At 35.7% G+C, this 17,871-nt stretch overlaps 1 protein-coding gene across 1 annotated transcript in view; it reads left to right on the top strand.

The window, feature by feature from the left end:
• The window catches only part of LOC150106414 (DALR anticodon-binding domain-containing protein 3-like), a 285,462-nt gene that overhangs the window by 164,336 nt on the left and 103,255 nt on the right, over positions 1-17,871 (top strand). Inside the window, exon 7 of the mRNA XM_090392991.1 lies at positions 11,834-12,039. Coding sequence (XP_090249117.1) covers positions 11,834-12,039 — 206 coding nt within the window. The remainder of the gene's footprint in view (positions 1-11,833; positions 12,040-17,871) is intronic.

The following is a 17,871-nucleotide window of genomic DNA, read 5'->3' as shown; positions in this document are numbered from 1 at the left end:
CCACGAATAGTTTCTAGACACCCTTATTCTGCAGGCATATATTCCATATCTTGGAAATTAGTCCCCTTCATTAGCCTATTCCTAAAGAAGGAAGGAGATAAATATTTGCTAATGAACTATCTACTCTATAATATAAAATGATAAGGCTTTTTTGTAACGTTTTTGTATCATATTTTTTGTCAAGTTATTTGAAATGTTTTGAAACTCAGGGCTACCCTGAGTGTCGCATCTTCAAAATTCGAGTCATCAGAATTCAAGGAGAACAGGCCTACCAGTCCAGAACTCAGGGGGCTGGGTGCCGAAAAGGGGGGGGGAGAACTTTCCAGTCTTCAAAATTCCTTTCCAGTCTTCAAAATTCAATCCCCCTTTCCAGTCTTCAAAATTTGAGTCATCTGAATTCAAGGAGAATGCCTACCAGTCTGGAACTCAGGGGGTTGGGCACTGTAGGCACCAGAGGTGGAACCCTCCCCCTTTTGAGTCATCAGAATTCAAGGAGAACCGGCCTACCAGTCCGGAACTCGGGGGCACCGTAGCCATCGGGGGGGGGGAGCCCTCCTAGTTATTATTATAACCTAGTATCTACATTGAATCCCAGCATCCTCCATGTGGGGGACTTCTCACTATTATTCATACAATCTTTCATACCTCCTTAAACTCGTTCATTAACAGTGCATAATAACTCTCTGAAAGAATCTGTTCCACTCACATGCTTATTAACTACACCCCTACTCAACTTCTCAGGGTTATTCTTTATTCTTTCCTGCTCCTGTTATTCAATGAAAAAATTGCACATCTCTTCTATAAACCCCCTTTTAGTAACATGTACATTTCAAACAAAATTTCAGTCTGTCCTCATAGGAAACACTCTATAGACTTGACACCATCAATTAAGTGACTAAACCTAAGTACTGAAATCCAGTGTGTTTATTGGCGCCTTATGAAGAGGGATTTTAATTTTCTTATCTCTACTTGTTAGTTTTTTTCTTTTACTTTTTCAGCATAAAAGTGATGCTTTGTGCTGTTTTCCCATTTTTGTCATATGTCCTTGAACTTCAACTCACTCTCTGATATTGCTCTTAAATCCATGGCTTGTTAATCTTATCACTTCCTTGCAGTCTCATCATCATCATAATGCATAGCATGTAAATTTTTCAGAAAAGTGTATAACTTACATTTTACCACACTAAACTGTTAATTATTAACCTTTGTCCAAAATGTCAGTATATTCAAACTGTTGTGAAGGATCTGTAGATAACTTTCATGAAATACTGAAAATTCACCTTAAAATCATCCTTAATATCATTAACATACAAATTCAATGGTGGTCTGAGTACAGAGCCCTTCAGCATACCACTGGTTATTTATTCTTTCCTTGATTCTGTTCACCATGTACTACTCCTCGATTTGTCATCTGTCATGTCAGCTTCATATCTATTCTTGTTTGCTCCAGTTTACTTAACAGAATACCATTCAGTATTCTCTCCGATATCTTTGCAAAGTTCAACACTGTCACAGTGTAGCAACTTTCTTTTCCAAGACAACTGTCATTTACTATAGAAAGTAATTTATTAAGGCACTAGATAAAAACCCTTAAAAGGTTTTTCATGCCCCCAGACAAAATTCAAACACAGATCTCTCTCTCTCCCTCCCACCTCCCAACCAAATTGGCATGGCTGGTCTACTTGGTGAGAATTGTGCTTTTGTATATTTAGTAAAGCAGAGTCATTATCTACAATTTGAAACTAAGCAAAGGAAAGTCGGTGGTTTCAATAGGAACTTGAACTGTTTTTTTTTTACAGGAATTGCTTCAGTATGTACCTCAGAATTAATACATACTAGGATGCTTTGTAATAAAGGTGATTCAGCTTCTGTATAATTTCAGTAATTAATTTTCCTTTGAGAAATACAGGCCATAATTAAGCTTCTCCATTCAGAGTCTTATGTGGCTCAATCTAACAACCGGAATGTCACCAAATTTGATAGGGAGACTAATCAAAACATGGGAAGAAGGATTCCACAAAAAAAAAAGTGAAAAGTCACTGATAGGGGAAATATGGTGCTGTTGTAGCCAAGGAAGCTGAAAATTTGCATAAGTTGAACACCTGTTTTGCTGGCATCATAAGCGCTATAAAGTAAAGGGAAAACTTTACAAATGCATTCCTATTGATAGTTGTGTTCAACATGCACCTCACTTTTACCTTATTACACATTAGTTGTAAAGTTATTTTACCTTAATGAGTGCAATGCATCAATTTAGAGTCCACCAGAACGTTCGTAAAGGTCCTCTGTCAGCTAAGACAATTAAATTGATGATTTAGAAGTTTGAAGAAACAGGATCTTTGGAAGTTCGGCCTGGTAGAGGTTGGAAATGAGTGCCACCATGGTTAATTGAAAAAGTTGCCATTGCAATTGCCGACAGATCACACAAAAATGTTGCTGGCAATAGCAGTGCCCATGGAGTAGCGTGACAGTTGGATGTGCGTTATTCCATAGATGAAAAAGTCTTGTGCAAAATTATTACATTTTATCCATACAAGACAGTTGCTACATGATATTATAAGTGATTGACATTTGCTGTAATGTTCTGGTCAGATTAGAAGTTGATAATGCTTGGCCTTAGAAAAATTCTGTAGGGGAGATGAGGTGCATTTTTATCTGAATGGGACTGCAAACATCCAAAATGATTGAATTTGGACTTCCAAATTAGAAACTCCCATTATATTCACCAAAAATTACTCTTTGGTATGGGTTCATACCAGGTTTTATACCAAGGCCGTTCTTTTTTGAGGACATCACTCCGACAGGACCAGCAACTTGTTCTATTACTGTAGGGAAATATTGTGATATATATACCAAACAGTTTTGTCATTCCACAACTTCAGCAATGATGATGATGTCTGGATGAGACCATTTTTATGCAAGATGGAGCACTTCTTCACATTGCACAACTGGTACAGCAGCTTCTATGGTATCATTTCACAGAAGAAAGAGCGATTAGTTACTTCTTTCTAGTTGCAGCCACCTCTCCCCTGCTATTACTCCATGTGATTTTTGCTTGTGGGGTTATTTGAAGGGCCAGTGTCTATCGTGGTGGTGTCTCAAACTTGGTAGCCTTAAAGCAGTGCTTCCCAAACTTCTGGATGTCAGGGGCCCCCTTTGCAAAAATTAAAATATTTCACGGCCCCCTCGAAAAAAAATCATAATAGATATATTATTATAATATTTATTGTATTTATATTCAATACAAAACATACACTGCGAATATTGCAAAAATCAAATGCATATATTACATTTTTTGCCTCTTACCGTTTGGTTCTGAAGACGATGCAGGCTGTTCTGGTAAAATATGAAATACTGTCCTTTTTTTGAGTCTGTTTCTGCTTCTTCATTGTTCGCGGGAATTTGTTTATATTTTTTATCAGCCACTTATCCATCTCAGGTTTAAATTTTTTAATGTAGAATAGATCAAATAATATCACCACTTACCGATACTGGCACACCACAGACTGATAACATGAAATTAGTGAATATTGCCTGAATAAGGGAATCCCTGGACCACGAACATTTTTCTCTTTGGTGACTTTTCTCCCTTTACGGTAATTAAGCCTAACGTGAAACAGACAGCAAAGGCAGGTTATTAAAACGTGCATATGATTGGTGCAGTATTAACAAAAGATCGCGCAACCGAAAGATAAAAGCATAGCTGACAGTTGAGTTGAAATGCTAACTCTCTTCAACCAAATTCCATATGTGAAACTGCCATAACATTCGTTATATATATATATATAGTACTTAGTTTTAACACTTTTACGAATTTTAGCACGTTCGGTTGAATTTTATTGCTGCCTTGAGAAATCAAACTCACACACATCTAATTAATAACAATAATTTTCAGTTAGATATTGTGTTTGCCCATGTAACATGTGGTTTTGTTGCAGTCTATATAGGATAGTTTCTGTATGAGGGGACATGTGATTCATTAATTAGTGTGTTTTTATCCCAGTTGTCTCTAATTGCACTATTTGTTGAGAAATATATTACACAGACTGCGCATACCTTATTCACTGGCATAATAAAAGTACTTGTTTTTATTGCCTCTGCAGTATAGTGGCTGTTAGGGAGGGCATGTTGTTTACCACTGCAAGCGAGTTACTATCTCCCCGCATGAACTTGTTTAAGCTTTTTTTCATGTGTGAAGTATATGTGAAACTTTTATTGGTAACAGAAAACTAGCTCGGATGACAGTGATAATATAAAACAAGTTTTGATATGTATATAAAGTCAATATCAACAGTCCCTGATTACGAACGCATGATGAAAGGGACAGGGAGATTTGAAGCTTCCCTGGAGAGCATTCGAAGTAAATACAATTAACCACTGCTTTGAAATGAAACATATGAATAAGCAATATTTACTAATATTCATTAAACTCCGAAATATGCAGGAAGCAAAGTTTGTGAACCAACACCAATGTGTGAATTTTTCCATTAAGATATGAAAAATAACAAAAAAGAAATAATAAATAATAAAAGTTAAATACGTTTCTTTTAAAATAAAAAAATCTACTTAATCTTAAAACATTTTAAATTTGTTTTCATTATTTCATGCCCCCCCCCCCTCAAGAAAACCTATGGCCCCCAAGGGGGCCGTGGCCCACAGTTTGGGAAGCGCTGCCTTAAAGGACAATGTATCATAGGCTGTGACAAATATTCTTTCAGACATGTTACGGTTTACTATTGAGAATGGTGGCCACATTAAACCAGATCCAAACTAATTTTTTTTTTTTTTTTTTTTGAATCCTTCCCATGTCTTGATTAGTCCTTATCAAATTTGGTGACATTCTGGTTGTTGGATCAAGCTACATAAGGCTCTGAATAATGGAAGTTTGCCCACCATTTGAACCATATCTGCATAAGTTTGGCCACCATATATGCTTATCAGTGCATCGGATTGATGCATTACATATGAAAATTAGTTGCTTTAAAGTTTTCTATGTAGGAACAAATTTATAAATTTGTTCATGAGAGTTGCAAATACAACTTTTCTTTTTTAATATCCACTGCTTGACAGAATTAATAGAACAAAATGTTTTTAATGAATATTTTATTTTTAACAGTGTCTCTGCATATTTCATGTATCTAATAAAAAATGATTTACTGCTCTACACACAGTGCCAATTGTTCATGCCTATAAAAACACATGCAGTGACCACATCACTTCATTCCAATTTTTTGGGTTGCTCAGTGTGTTAGCCATATTTCTAGCCTTCAGGATGATAGGTTATCATTGTGCAGTTGATTCTTTGAAATGGCAAGCCATTTGGGTGATTTGAAGCCAGACAGTCACAGGAAAAGGCGTCACAAGGGGTTATTTTAGCAATTTATACACTGTTTCAGGAGACAGGAACTATTACAAGAAGAGCTGCCAAGACACCCAAAGGCACATTGGTTTAATGTGTCATTTTAGCACTATGGACACAGTTTCAGGAAACAGGAACCATTGCAAGAAGAGCTGGCCAAGGTTGCCCAAGGATTTCAACTACAACAGCAAGACAAAATCCTATGATGTCCTGTCATCAATTACTTCTTGAGGTTACTCCAGCTAAGGTGAAACATTTCCAAACAGCCTGTGTTAAGAAGACTTTAATTCAAGTAGATTCTATGCAAATGAAGTCAGTTGTTTGTTTCTCATTAACCACTGTGCAACTTGTTGACACCGGTGCTATGAACATGTGACTTGGAGTACATACAAATGGATTCTAGTCATTGTTTGGTATGGGGAGAATAAGGAATGCAGTATCATCCTTCCAACATAATAGAAAGTGACATGGTTGAGGCAATGCACTTGTGGGGTAATCAGCAGCTACATCCTTCATTTTTTTTTTTATAGGAATACTGTAACTAAGCAGAAGTACTAAGAATAGACCCCCGATCCCTATGTGTGATTTCTAGGACTGTAATTGACTCATATATTCTTTTCACACATTATAGTGTCACTAGAGTTCAAGTGGTGGATATCTTGAACCTGAAGATATCCAGTGACTGCCATGGCCAGCATTATCACCAGAATTTAAATCCAATCAAACATGTGCAATGCAACCCTTGGGTGTTGCATTGCACATCAACAGCCATTGCCTCAGTCACTTGGTGAGCTAAAGTCTACTTGGATGGAGGAATGTGCTTTGTTGCCACAGAATCTTATAACATTGTCCATCTGTAAGGCCTGTTTAGCTGTTAGAGGGAACTGTATATTGTACTGATGTTATGAAATCATATTTTCTAACAAATTGTGTTGACTTCTGTAATGTGATCTTTTTGGTAAATTTTATATATATTATCCCTATGTAATGTCTCTTTTCATGTATACAGTCAAGTATAAGGTGTCTTGCTGTCTCCTCATTTCATTGTTATTCCATTTTACACCACCATGCCAAATTTTGTCCTGCTTCATTACAAACTGTACAAGTTACACAACATTTCTGTTTTGTTAATTTTGTTGTGCAGTGTTGCTTATCACTGTATGTAAATAGTTTATGTTGTTCAGAAAATCTACTTTTAATATATATACAGAAATATGTCCATTGTTTACTTTTGGTTGAGAGGATATACATCTTTGAAATGTCTTTCAAGTGGAAACCATAGCTGCTGTCAATAGGCAGAGAGAGCCCCTAGAGAGGGCAGGATTTCTCTCTTTATAACAACAGAGTGAAAGCATGAACCTTAACATGAAATTCATTTTGCCTACTTATTAATTATAATGATTTCATTGAGTTTAAAGCATATACTGTTTTTTGTTAGAGTATCTTCAAGATCTGTAGTAATTGTTTTGTTACATTTATGTCCATAGTTGGCTGGTGATAAAGCCTCCTCTAGCCAATCCAAACACACCATCTATTTGAAGTGCGAGTTATGGTATTTGGTCTCTACAGCAGAGATTGGGATAGGTTTATGTCTCACTTCTCCTTTTACATGAAGTGCAGGTGATGCCTTTAAAGGACATGTCAGCCATATTGTTGAAACCTAGAACTTTCCCCATTTGAGGGTACAACAATTTTAAAGTGGTTCTGCAAGCCAGCCACTAAGTGCACGAGACCAAACCTGGTGATAATGGACATCAGAAGGCTGTCTACCATGAATTGACTAATCTTACTGCTGCTTGCTATATCTAGAAGGTAAGATATGGCAAGCAAGTACTTGTCCAAGTACAGTGGTACTTAGACAGCAGTATGTGAAAATCACACTGTTGTCACCACATTTCATGCTTGCACTCGTTAATTACTCTTCTCCATCACCAACTACAAAAGGCATTATAAATAATCTAAAAAAAAGTCTCAATGGAAACTAATACAAAAAAATGTCTCCAATGGAAAGTGATACATTAAAAAATTCCATGTAATCAGAATCTTGCATTCTGCTCAAAATATCCTTACTATATGATATCTTTACTTACTGTTCAAAGCACAGTTTTCATATACCAAGGCAGTCCAAATAAAAAAATTCATTATAACACACATGACTTGAAATAAAAATTCCAGCGTTACATACAGTTGTTATAAAACAAACAAGACAAGACAAAACAAAAAATTAAGAAATCCAAAGCTGACTTTGAAATTCAAGTGTAGAAATCTTTTTTGCTCCTTCTCAAATGGCATTTATGCCTTCTGATCATATTCCTAGTCAGTTAGGTGCAACTTTGGCACTTCCACACATCCACCTCTCTTGCATTCAGATAGTATAGCTGTAAAAACATTAGTGAATATGGCAAAAAGTCTTTGCTCAGTAATAATGTTGCATAAGAATAATAGCTCACTATTCTCAGTTGCTATGCAACATTTATGTAGTGAACAGGTACAGCTCCTCACCAAATAGACAAAATCATATTATTATTATTATTACAGTAACCCCAATAGAGTCAGTAGACTCATCATGTGAGGTCTGCTTAACTCACAACATGTTTATCATATTGAATGTTGAAATCATTTACACTCCCTGCATTCACAATGCATTCTGGCAATGCACTCCACTCATGAACCGTTCCATGTAAAAAATCTACTCTTCCTTTTTCACCACATTGTTACACACCTTCTAGGGATGGACTCTCATTCTTCCCATCTTACTCTTCACTCTTTTTATAATCTGTTCTGTATTAATCTGGTAAAATCTCTTGACTAACTCGAAGGTTTCTATCATATCACCTCTTTTCCTCCTATCCACCAAACAATCTACATTCCCTAAACTGCACTACATAACCAACACTTCAAAGTTCCAATCTTATTTGCATTATTTGTCTATGGATCCTTTCTAGTATTTCCACATCACAAACTCTGTGACTAAATTTGAGTACAGTAGTCCATGTATGGTCTGACCAATGCCTTATACAGAAGCAAGCATAGCAGCAATACAACATGCAATCTTTTTCAACATTTATAGTGCCCTTGGAACTTTAGTCCACTGTCTACCATCATCTCCAAGATTTAAACTCTCATTCATTTCCTGAAGCACAGCTCCATCAATACAGTATGTAGCCCTATATCTCTATACTCCAAAATGCATCATCTTCCATTTATTAATATTAAAACTACAACCTCACTCATCTGTTCAAGTTAAAAGTCTATTCAAATCTTCCTGTAGAGAATTAACATCAGCAACATTCCTGATAATTCTATCTAACTTTGTATCATCAGCAAACATTTCAATATTCCCAGTCAATCCACATGAAATATCATTAACAAATAGGTTAAACAGTAGGGATCCAAGAACTGAGGCATGCTATTAGTCACCTTCCTTTTCTAGACACCTCCATCATACACAACTTGCTAGTGTATGATGGAGGTGTCTAGAAAACCAATCTGTAATCCAATCTTCTGCACATTATACCAACTTGTCATGTGATAGATCAGTTGGTATAGACAAGCCTGTTGGTTGTAAACACCCAGGTTTGAATTCCATCTGTGATGAGAGGAACATTTCTCAGGCATTTTCAATCATATAGTGAGTTATCTAGTCTCATATGGAGATGGAGGGTTTTTTTCCCCCCTCCTAGTAACTCAAGTTTTTCATCCCTCAAAAACAGGCAAACTGGCCCTGTGAGAACACATATCTATAGACAGGATACTAATGTTGAGAAGGAAGAGATTAGAGCCTCACCATCTTATTTTTCTGTTGCACATTATGGATGTCAGGTAGAGATGTTTGGTTAAGTTCATGACTCTAAGCATCAATTGAAGCCCAAATTGAATGTTATCAAAGACCGAAATGGAGCAATACTAATAGAAAGGAAATCAAAAAAACAGATGGAAAAAGTACTGTAAGGAACTGTATAGTAGAGAATATAAGGAAAATATGGAAGAGTCTTCCTGCTAGGAAAATTTTGATTCGGAACAACCTCCATTTAGTCACAAGATTGAAAGAGCAGTTTTGAAGTTTAACAACAATAAAGTCCCAGGTGAAGATGGAATCCTGGCAGAGTTAAGGCTACAGGGGTTGAAGAGATAAGAGTGTTTCATAGATTATGTACAAGGATATAGGAGACAGGATCATGACCTAGAGACTGGAAGAAGTCGGTATTTGTATCACTGCAAAAGATGGGGGATATGAAGGATTGCAAGACCTTTAGAACTATTAGTTTAATCTCTCATGCATGCAAATTTTTATTAAAGATAATTCTAAGCAGGATTGAGGCCAAACTTGAGGTGGAGATGCTTTTATACCCACATACACTCATATATATATCTAACCCACACATGAAAGGTCACAGACCTATAGCAAATCAGTGCTGTGTGTGGGCCTGAGAACAAGCTGGTTTCAGGAAAAGCAGTGGTACCAGAGATCAGATCCTTTGCCTTAGACAGATCATTGAGATGTATAAAGAATTTAGACTCCCTTTTGTAATGTGTTTCATAGAATATAAAGCTTTTGAATGTGTTCATCATGTGAAATTATGGGAGGTAATGAAAAATAACGTGTTTTCCTTAACACATTATGAGGTTTATAGCTAACTTGTACAGTGAGCAAGAAGCCTTGGTAAGAACAGGTGTTGGATTAACTGATTGGCTTTAAGTAGACAGGGGAGTTATGCAAGGATGCCTACTTTCAGGATGTTGCAGGAGACTGTTGAGAATCTCATATACTGAAAGGTAGACAAATAATAGTAGGTAAAGTTCCTGGGGAAAAAAACCAGGAAGTGGTGTACTCTCATTGTGATGAATGGATGATGTGTCTGGAGTGACTGGGTTACAGAGAGCTGAAATCTCCAGAAAAACATACAACAGGACCACCTGGTGAGAAATCAAGTATTGCCGAAGATGTCCAATGGATTTATGGCTGGAGGAATCTTTCCCACTGCAAGACTTTCATTAAATAACCAGGTCTAATTCTTTTGCATTTTCTTTAAAAATACATGGTGATTCATTCTTCCCCACAGTCTTAGTAATATTAACCAGACAACACTTGATACACTTGATTCTTTACTCTAATTCCTCAGATTTGCTTCTGTTTCATGTTGCACAGCATCATTTGCATCAGCATGATATATACTGATAAAGTGCTCATTGCATAACTCTGCTATAGTCACTTCGTTACCATAACTATCTAACAATGTCACTCACATTTCTATAATTATCCATTCTCTTCTTGCCACATAACAGAAGAATTCCCTTGGATTATCTTACCAGACTGATCAATCTCCTCTCATACTATACCTTTTTAAACCTTGCTTTTCACCTTTCTGGTCCTCAGTTGATATTTTTCACACTACAACTATCTTGTATCTCCTCCAGACCATCTTTTCTCATATTGCTTACTTAATTCCACTGTTCATCCATCTCATTCCTATTCTATTTATTCACTTAACTCTTGTTATGTAGTTGTGTATTATGTTACTCTCTTATCAATTGCCATGCACTCTCAACGTCTTTCCTGCACATCTCATCAACCCAATATATTGATGATAGTTGACTATGGAGCTTTTCATAATCATCCATCTTATAATTCCACATATATACCTTCTTGACAACAACCTTTTCCTGTTTGACCACCTTCCAAACCAGTACCTCATGATTACTCTCATCAATAGGTGGTAATGTTGAATGAAAAGGAGGAACGGAGTGTATTGTCATTGGCAAAAGCTATGGATAGGATTGGAGATCTGGGAGAGCAGATTGTTTATATACAAGAGAAAGAGAGTGGGTGAAATAACGGAGCCCTGGGGTACTCCTGCACTGGTGGGGAAATGTGAGGAGAGGAAACCATGACTCATAGTGATCAACCAGCAACTACCCCCTGTGCTAGCCACTAGCGTAAAGATTCTTCTGCACATGCAAACAAATCCGCATGGCATGAGTGGTTGTTGGCACAGCATCTTTATGCTAGCAGCTAGCACAGGAATATTATTATTATCATTATTACACCATATATGTGCTGTTCTTCAGGTATCCGAATTACATACAAATCTAACTTAAAGACATTCTCAGGAACGCATCTCATTTGTAACCCAGGGACTGTTTGTATGATAATATTAATGATATCTTTAGTAAACAGTATCATATGCATATAAAGGGAAATGTCCTTTAATAAATAGATTAACATTTCAGTAAAATAAATTAATATTTTTTCAGTCATATCTAATATCTTCAGAGCAGAACTGTAACAATAGTGCTGCTACTATTCTACCTAAGGATCCTGACATTATTTTTGAAAATAGAGTTCTCAAAATATTGCCCAAGCATTAAAAAAAAATAAATATATATATATATATATATATATATATATATATATATATATATATATATATATATATATATATGATTGTTATTCTGTTGTTCTGTATTTTTCAGATTGTGAACATGCTGCAACTTCTTGTCTGATGTCAGAGTTAATACAATCATTACAAGAATTCTTTTCCAACTTCTGTAAAGAAAATAAACTTCCTTTTTTAAGTATTCAAGATTTCATAAAGAAAGGATATGGAGAAAGGAAAGGAGATATTTCATTCTTCTTTGGAAAACCAGAACTGAAAGAGTTTTGTGGTCAGCTTACAAAGGTAATAACATATATTATTTTATACATTCCTTAGACCAAAAAAAAGTGGAGAATTGTTCATTCAGGAAGTGAAGAATTCTGTATACACAATTATCAACTCACTGGTGTAGGGAGGAACTTATGTAAAGGGCCTGTGCATTTACTACTGCTCTACTAGCAGTTACTACATTTATGAATTCAGTTAAGAAAGTGTCTGAGATTCATGTGGCCTGGAAATAGTATGTGGGAAAAATCCAACAATGGTGACAAACATTCTGGATAAAATCATTCCAGGTTGGGGATTTCCATCATCTGTACTCATGTTATTATAACTAATCAGCTAGTGAGAATAGTGTCAATAACTTATTAAGGATTAAGCATTTGCCACAAATAAGCCACTTCTACCAATCAGCAATTGATCAGAGAACGTTCATGCTGATCATTGTTGTTAGGTTGTATGGCCCACTGAATTGGATTGCAGTGCATATTTGCTGTCTGTAAGGATAGTGATAGTGTAGAGATGATTAAGTTGTTCATTAAAGCCTGGATTTTGGTTTTACAGTTCAGACAAGTGATAGAGAAGGAGACTGCCTTTCACATCAGAAATATGATGTTTGCAATCTCTCTCTCTCTCTCTCTCTCTCTCTCTCTCTCTCCCTCTCTCCTATTATCTAATCATGAACACATACAGTGGTTGCATTCTGTCTCCACAGGTGAATAATGGAAGTTTTTGAGAAGATACTGTTGCCTATCATTCTTGGATGCCAAGGTTAAAATTGCTTAAGAAGCATGACTGTGACTTTTAATACATCCTGGTTACCATTCTTCTCAGATCTTAATTCTACTTTGCATTATGGCATTTTCAGAATGGTTTGTTGACTATGCAGTTGTCAGAAAAACAACTTACACCATTAGTTGGGAAGTTCTACATTTAAATCCTGTCACTGTCAAAAGCAATTTGCAACCTTGATAGATACTATCTTACCTGTCGTGGTTCCCAAATGGTTAGCATACCCATTCTCCAATCAACAGGCTGCAGGTTTGAATCCCGCCATAGGTATGGATGTTTATGATTGTCTTTAGGTGAATTTCATCACACAGTGTGAGACCATCTCCCTGCTTAATAGAGGTCCAAAGTTGCTTAAAAATTTTGTTTAGTTTCCAGACTAAATAAATAAATAATAAAATAATACAATCCTTTGTTTACCCAGAATATTAATGTACCATAGGTTTACAATCTTTTGTGGGTTTTAAACATCTGAAAAGAAAAAAAAAAGTCTCAAAATTCAGTTGAGGCTGAATTAGTTAACCTTAGATTCACATAGATTTGGACTTCCTTCATCTCCTGATAAGCAAGCATTAATAATGCACATGATTGAGACAGTTATAACCCACTGATAGAAGAACTTATGTAATCTCACACACCAATCTTCTTGCCTTGTATTTTTAATTAGGATATCTATGTAAAGTAACATATTTTTTGTTCATTAAGTAAAATATCTAAATATTTTACATTATATTAATGAAACCTCTCTCAGAGTCAGCTGTAGTAGCTGGAATAGTGTAAAGGGTATGGTATTTTTAGGAATGACAAAGAGATAGGAGAGGAGGGAGGAAGCACTACTAATAATATTAGATGACCCAAGTCCAGTTAAAGTAGAAACTCATGAAAGCAATAATGTTAATAATATCCTTTGAAGCTATCTGGTGTGAAGTTGAGGTTAACAGGATAAAATATATGGTGGAGTGTTGCTATAGTACTGGCAGTTCAGTTGCTGGGGATGAAGAAATGCATTGTTAAATTACCCTCATGAGTACTGTCCTCATTTGTACAGAAACTAAGTTTCCGTACAAATTTCTTTTCTTTTACTCTCTGTAGAGTAAAAAGGAAAAGAAAAAGCTGCACAGGCTAAAGGCAACCCAAAAGAATTTTATCGAAAAGAAAGAATGAATTCAGAAGAATAACTTTACTGAATGGAGACAGTCAGAAGCCGATGAAATATTTCAAATAATGTGTTCACTTTGCCAAGATCTTTCAATCTGTGTATTTAACATAGTGCACAGTGTTGCTATACTGGATGAAGAGATAGAAGTGCATGAGGATGAAGTTCTTTATCTTTATCGGGGTTCCTGATTGTGTGACCCATCCAGTTCCATTTTCTTTTAGTGATTTCATTTCTGATGCTGATTTGACCTGTTCTCTCCCAAAGTTCTATGTTTGTTATTTTATTTGGCCAGTATATTCCTACTATCTTCCTCAAGCATTTGTTTATGTAGACCTGTATTTTATTTGTTTTCCTTTGTTAGTAAACATGTCTCAGCTCCTTATAGTAAAACTGGTTTAACATTAGTGCTGAAAAGCCAAATTTTGGTTTTTAATTTTATTTCTTTGGACTCCAAATTTTCTTCATCATATTGAATGCAATCTGTGCTTTCTGGATTCTATTTTGTATGTCCTGTTTGGTTCCTCCTTGTGTGCTGATCACTGACCCCAGGTAGATAAAGTTAATCTACCTGTTTGAGTGTTTTCCCTAGTATTTCAAAGACTAATTCTTGTTTGGGGTTTATCTTCATTACTTTGGTCTTGTTATGACTTATTTTCAATCCACATTTATTTGCTTTCTGGTTTAAATTATCTATTTTCTTTTGGAGGTGTTGATGTTTTTGTGCCAAAAGGTATATATTGTCTGCAAAATCCAGGTCACTGATTTTATTTGGCCATCCCCATTGAATGCCAATTCTTTCTTCAAATGTTTTCCTCATCACCCATTCAATGACAATCAGAAAGATGGTCGGGGGGAGTATACATCCTTGTCTTACTCCTGTGTTTGTTGCAAATGGTTCTGATGGTTTGCCATTATTTATTAATTGGATTTTGTATTTTTCATGAGTTTTCTTTGTTATATTTATGATTATTCCTCAGAAAATATGTTATATTTTCTGAGGAATCCCATATTGCTTCATTAACTTCCATGTAGTCTTTCTGTCTATGCTATCAATGCACGTTCGAAGTCGATGAATCCCAAATATAGGCTACTCTGCCACTCTATTGATTGTTCAGCAATTATTCTTAATGTTATTATCTGATCAGTACAAGATCTGTTTGGCCTGAACCCAGCCTGTTCTTTCCTCAGTTTGGTGTCGATTTCTTGTTTCATTCTTTCTAGTAAAATTCTGGTAAATGCTTTACTTACAACATTTAGAAGTGAAATACCTCTCCAATTTTTACAAAGTGTTATATCTTCCTTTTTTGGCAGTTTAACCAGGAATCCTGTATTCCAGTCTTCTGGCCATTCCTCCTTTTCCCATATTTGATTAAATAGCAGGTGTAGCATTTCAACAGTAGTGTTATATCTGCTTTAAGTAGTTCAGCCTGTATATTGTCACTCCCAGCTGCTTTATTGTTTTTTGTTTTCTTTACTGCATGAGTTATTTCTAGTTCCTGTATTTATTTTAAGTATTTCTTCTTCTGGTGTTTCTGGTATTTCTTGTTGTAGGTTTTCTATTTCTCCATTTAAAATTTCTTGGAAATGTTCTACCCATCTTTTTTCTATGTCTGCTTCATTTGTGAGTAACTTTCCTTGTTTATTTTTTACAGGCCCTTCTCTTTTAAAACTCTTCCCAGCTAGCTTTTTTGTTATCTCAAACAACCTCTTTGGGTCAAATTTACTTGCTGCTGCTTCAGCCTCTTTACACATTTCCTCCAGGAAGACTCTTTTATCTTTCCTTGCACTTTTTTTTACCTGTTCGTTTTTAAGTCTGTATCTTTCATTTATCGTATTTCTTTTGTTTTCTTCTGTACTTTGCAGAAGTGTATTCCATAAAGTTTTCCTTTCTTCACATAATTTGATGGTTTCTTCAGAGATCCATTGTTTGTGATTCCTACTCTGCCTTCGCAGAACTTCTTCGGCAGTACTATTAAATATATTCTTTATTTTTTCCCAGTTCTCTTCAATGTCTATTTCCTTATGTTGTTCTACAAGGCTTCCATATTTATTCCTTAATGTTGCTTTATATTTGTCTCTTGTATCCTTGTTTTTCAGTTTGGATATATTGTATTTAATTCTTTGGTTCTTGCCTTTAAATATTTTTCTTAGTTTCATTTTTATTTTTGCAATCAATAATAAGTGGTCTGTAAAGGCATCTGCACCTCTCCAAACTCTTACATCCATCAAAGAGGTTCTCCAAGGTCTGTTTATTAAAATATGGTCTATTTGGTTTTTGGATTTCTTATCAGGTAATATCCAAGTCTGTTTATGGATGTCTTTATGTTTAAATACGGTTCCTCCTATGATCATATTTGAAAGTGCACAAATCTTTTAGGATTTCCTAATTTTCCTTATATTTCATATTCCATGTTACTATTTCCTACTTTTGCATTCATGTCACCTATAATTAAAAAGCATATCTTTACTTTTGACTTCATCTACTTCTTTTTGCAGCATGTCATAGATGTCTTCTTTCCTCTTCTGTTTTTGCATTGTTTGTTGGTCCATATATGTTTATTATAGTCACATTTCTGTATTTAGTTTTAAATCTAACTTTGATGATTCTTTCAGAAACTGGTTTCCATTCAATTAGTGCTCTTCTAGCATCTATTGTTCTGTCGTTAGCATGAAAGCTACACCTTTGCTAGGTGTGTCATCTTCATTCTGGTTTCCAGAATATAAAATGTATTTGTTTGTTGTTAGTTGGATTTCTCTGCTATCATTCCATCTTGTCTCGTTTAGACCTAGTATTTCTATTTTGTATCTTTCCATTTCTCTGGTTAGTAAGTTAGCTTTTCCACTTTTGTACAAAGTCCTAATATTCCAGCATCCAATTTTGCTTAAAGGTTTTGGGCTAAAGAGGTTTTTCCTTGGAGTTTTCCACCTGTCAGCTTCCCCAATGGGGCTTTTCACTAGCTTGCTTCATTTTCCCCAGTACTTCTTCCTCTTGCTTTTGTGTCCGTTTTCCAACAATGGTTGAGGTTTCTGTAGCAATATGTTTTTTCTATATTATGGTTGTTAGTTACAAGTACAACCCTCCTCCTTTCTCATCTGGGCTTGGGACCAGTAATGTCAGAGTTAGTTTTTCCTCTGGTTTTCATTATACTCTCTCTCTCCGACACTTACGGAGCAAAAATAATTAAATAACTAAATTAAATATTTACACACCGACATTTTGTTAACCCAAACTAGAATTATCAGACCCACCTTTAAAGACACACACTCAATAAAGACTAGGAATGAAATGACCTAGAGAACAAGGGTAATCACATGTAGGAAGGGACAGTAGTACTCACTGTGGTGGTTTTCTCTAATTATTGCTGATGCGAGGATATGCCAGTGCACCAAAATTTGTGTATTTTGCACAATCAGTTTTGTTGCAGTTCACAGGGTGCTGTGAAATATGAGCCACTTCCAGGAACTGTTCTTGTGATTTTAAAGAGAATTAGTATAATAGCCTGGATTTCTTCCATTTGATGAAATGGTTTTCTTCTAAGGAATGCTGTGATAGTCCACTTTTAAGTTGCCCATATCAAATATACTTTTTTATGTTCTTTTTTTCTTACTAAGGTGGTCCATCCTATCTGTCCAAAATAATGGATCACACTGACAGGGGGGGATACTGTTAGACACCTGGGAAGGAGAGAGAGAGGAGCCTGGCAGTCCTTGATTTGTCTCGAGGGAGGAGACTTCGTCTAAACTTTATGGAATGTTCTAATATTGTGTTGTTTAGGAGTGGATATTGTTGAGGAACTGTAAAAAGTTACAAAAAGCCTAATGGGCCATGTAGCCAAATGGCTAAGACATTATCTATATACTTTGACCATATTTTGGACTTGCGAGGGAAGGGGAAATTTAGTGCTTAA

This window comes from Typopeltis vanoorti, chromosome 5, assembly GCF_054136105.1.
Source record: "Typopeltis vanoorti isolate ZY-2024b chromosome 5, IOZ_Tvanoo_1.0, whole genome shotgun sequence".
NCBI lineage: Eukaryota > Metazoa > Arthropoda > Arachnida > Uropygi > Thelyphonidae > Typopeltis > Typopeltis vanoorti.
Note: the sequence above shows the minus strand (reverse complement) of the source record. Positions and strands in the feature narration are given on the sequence as shown.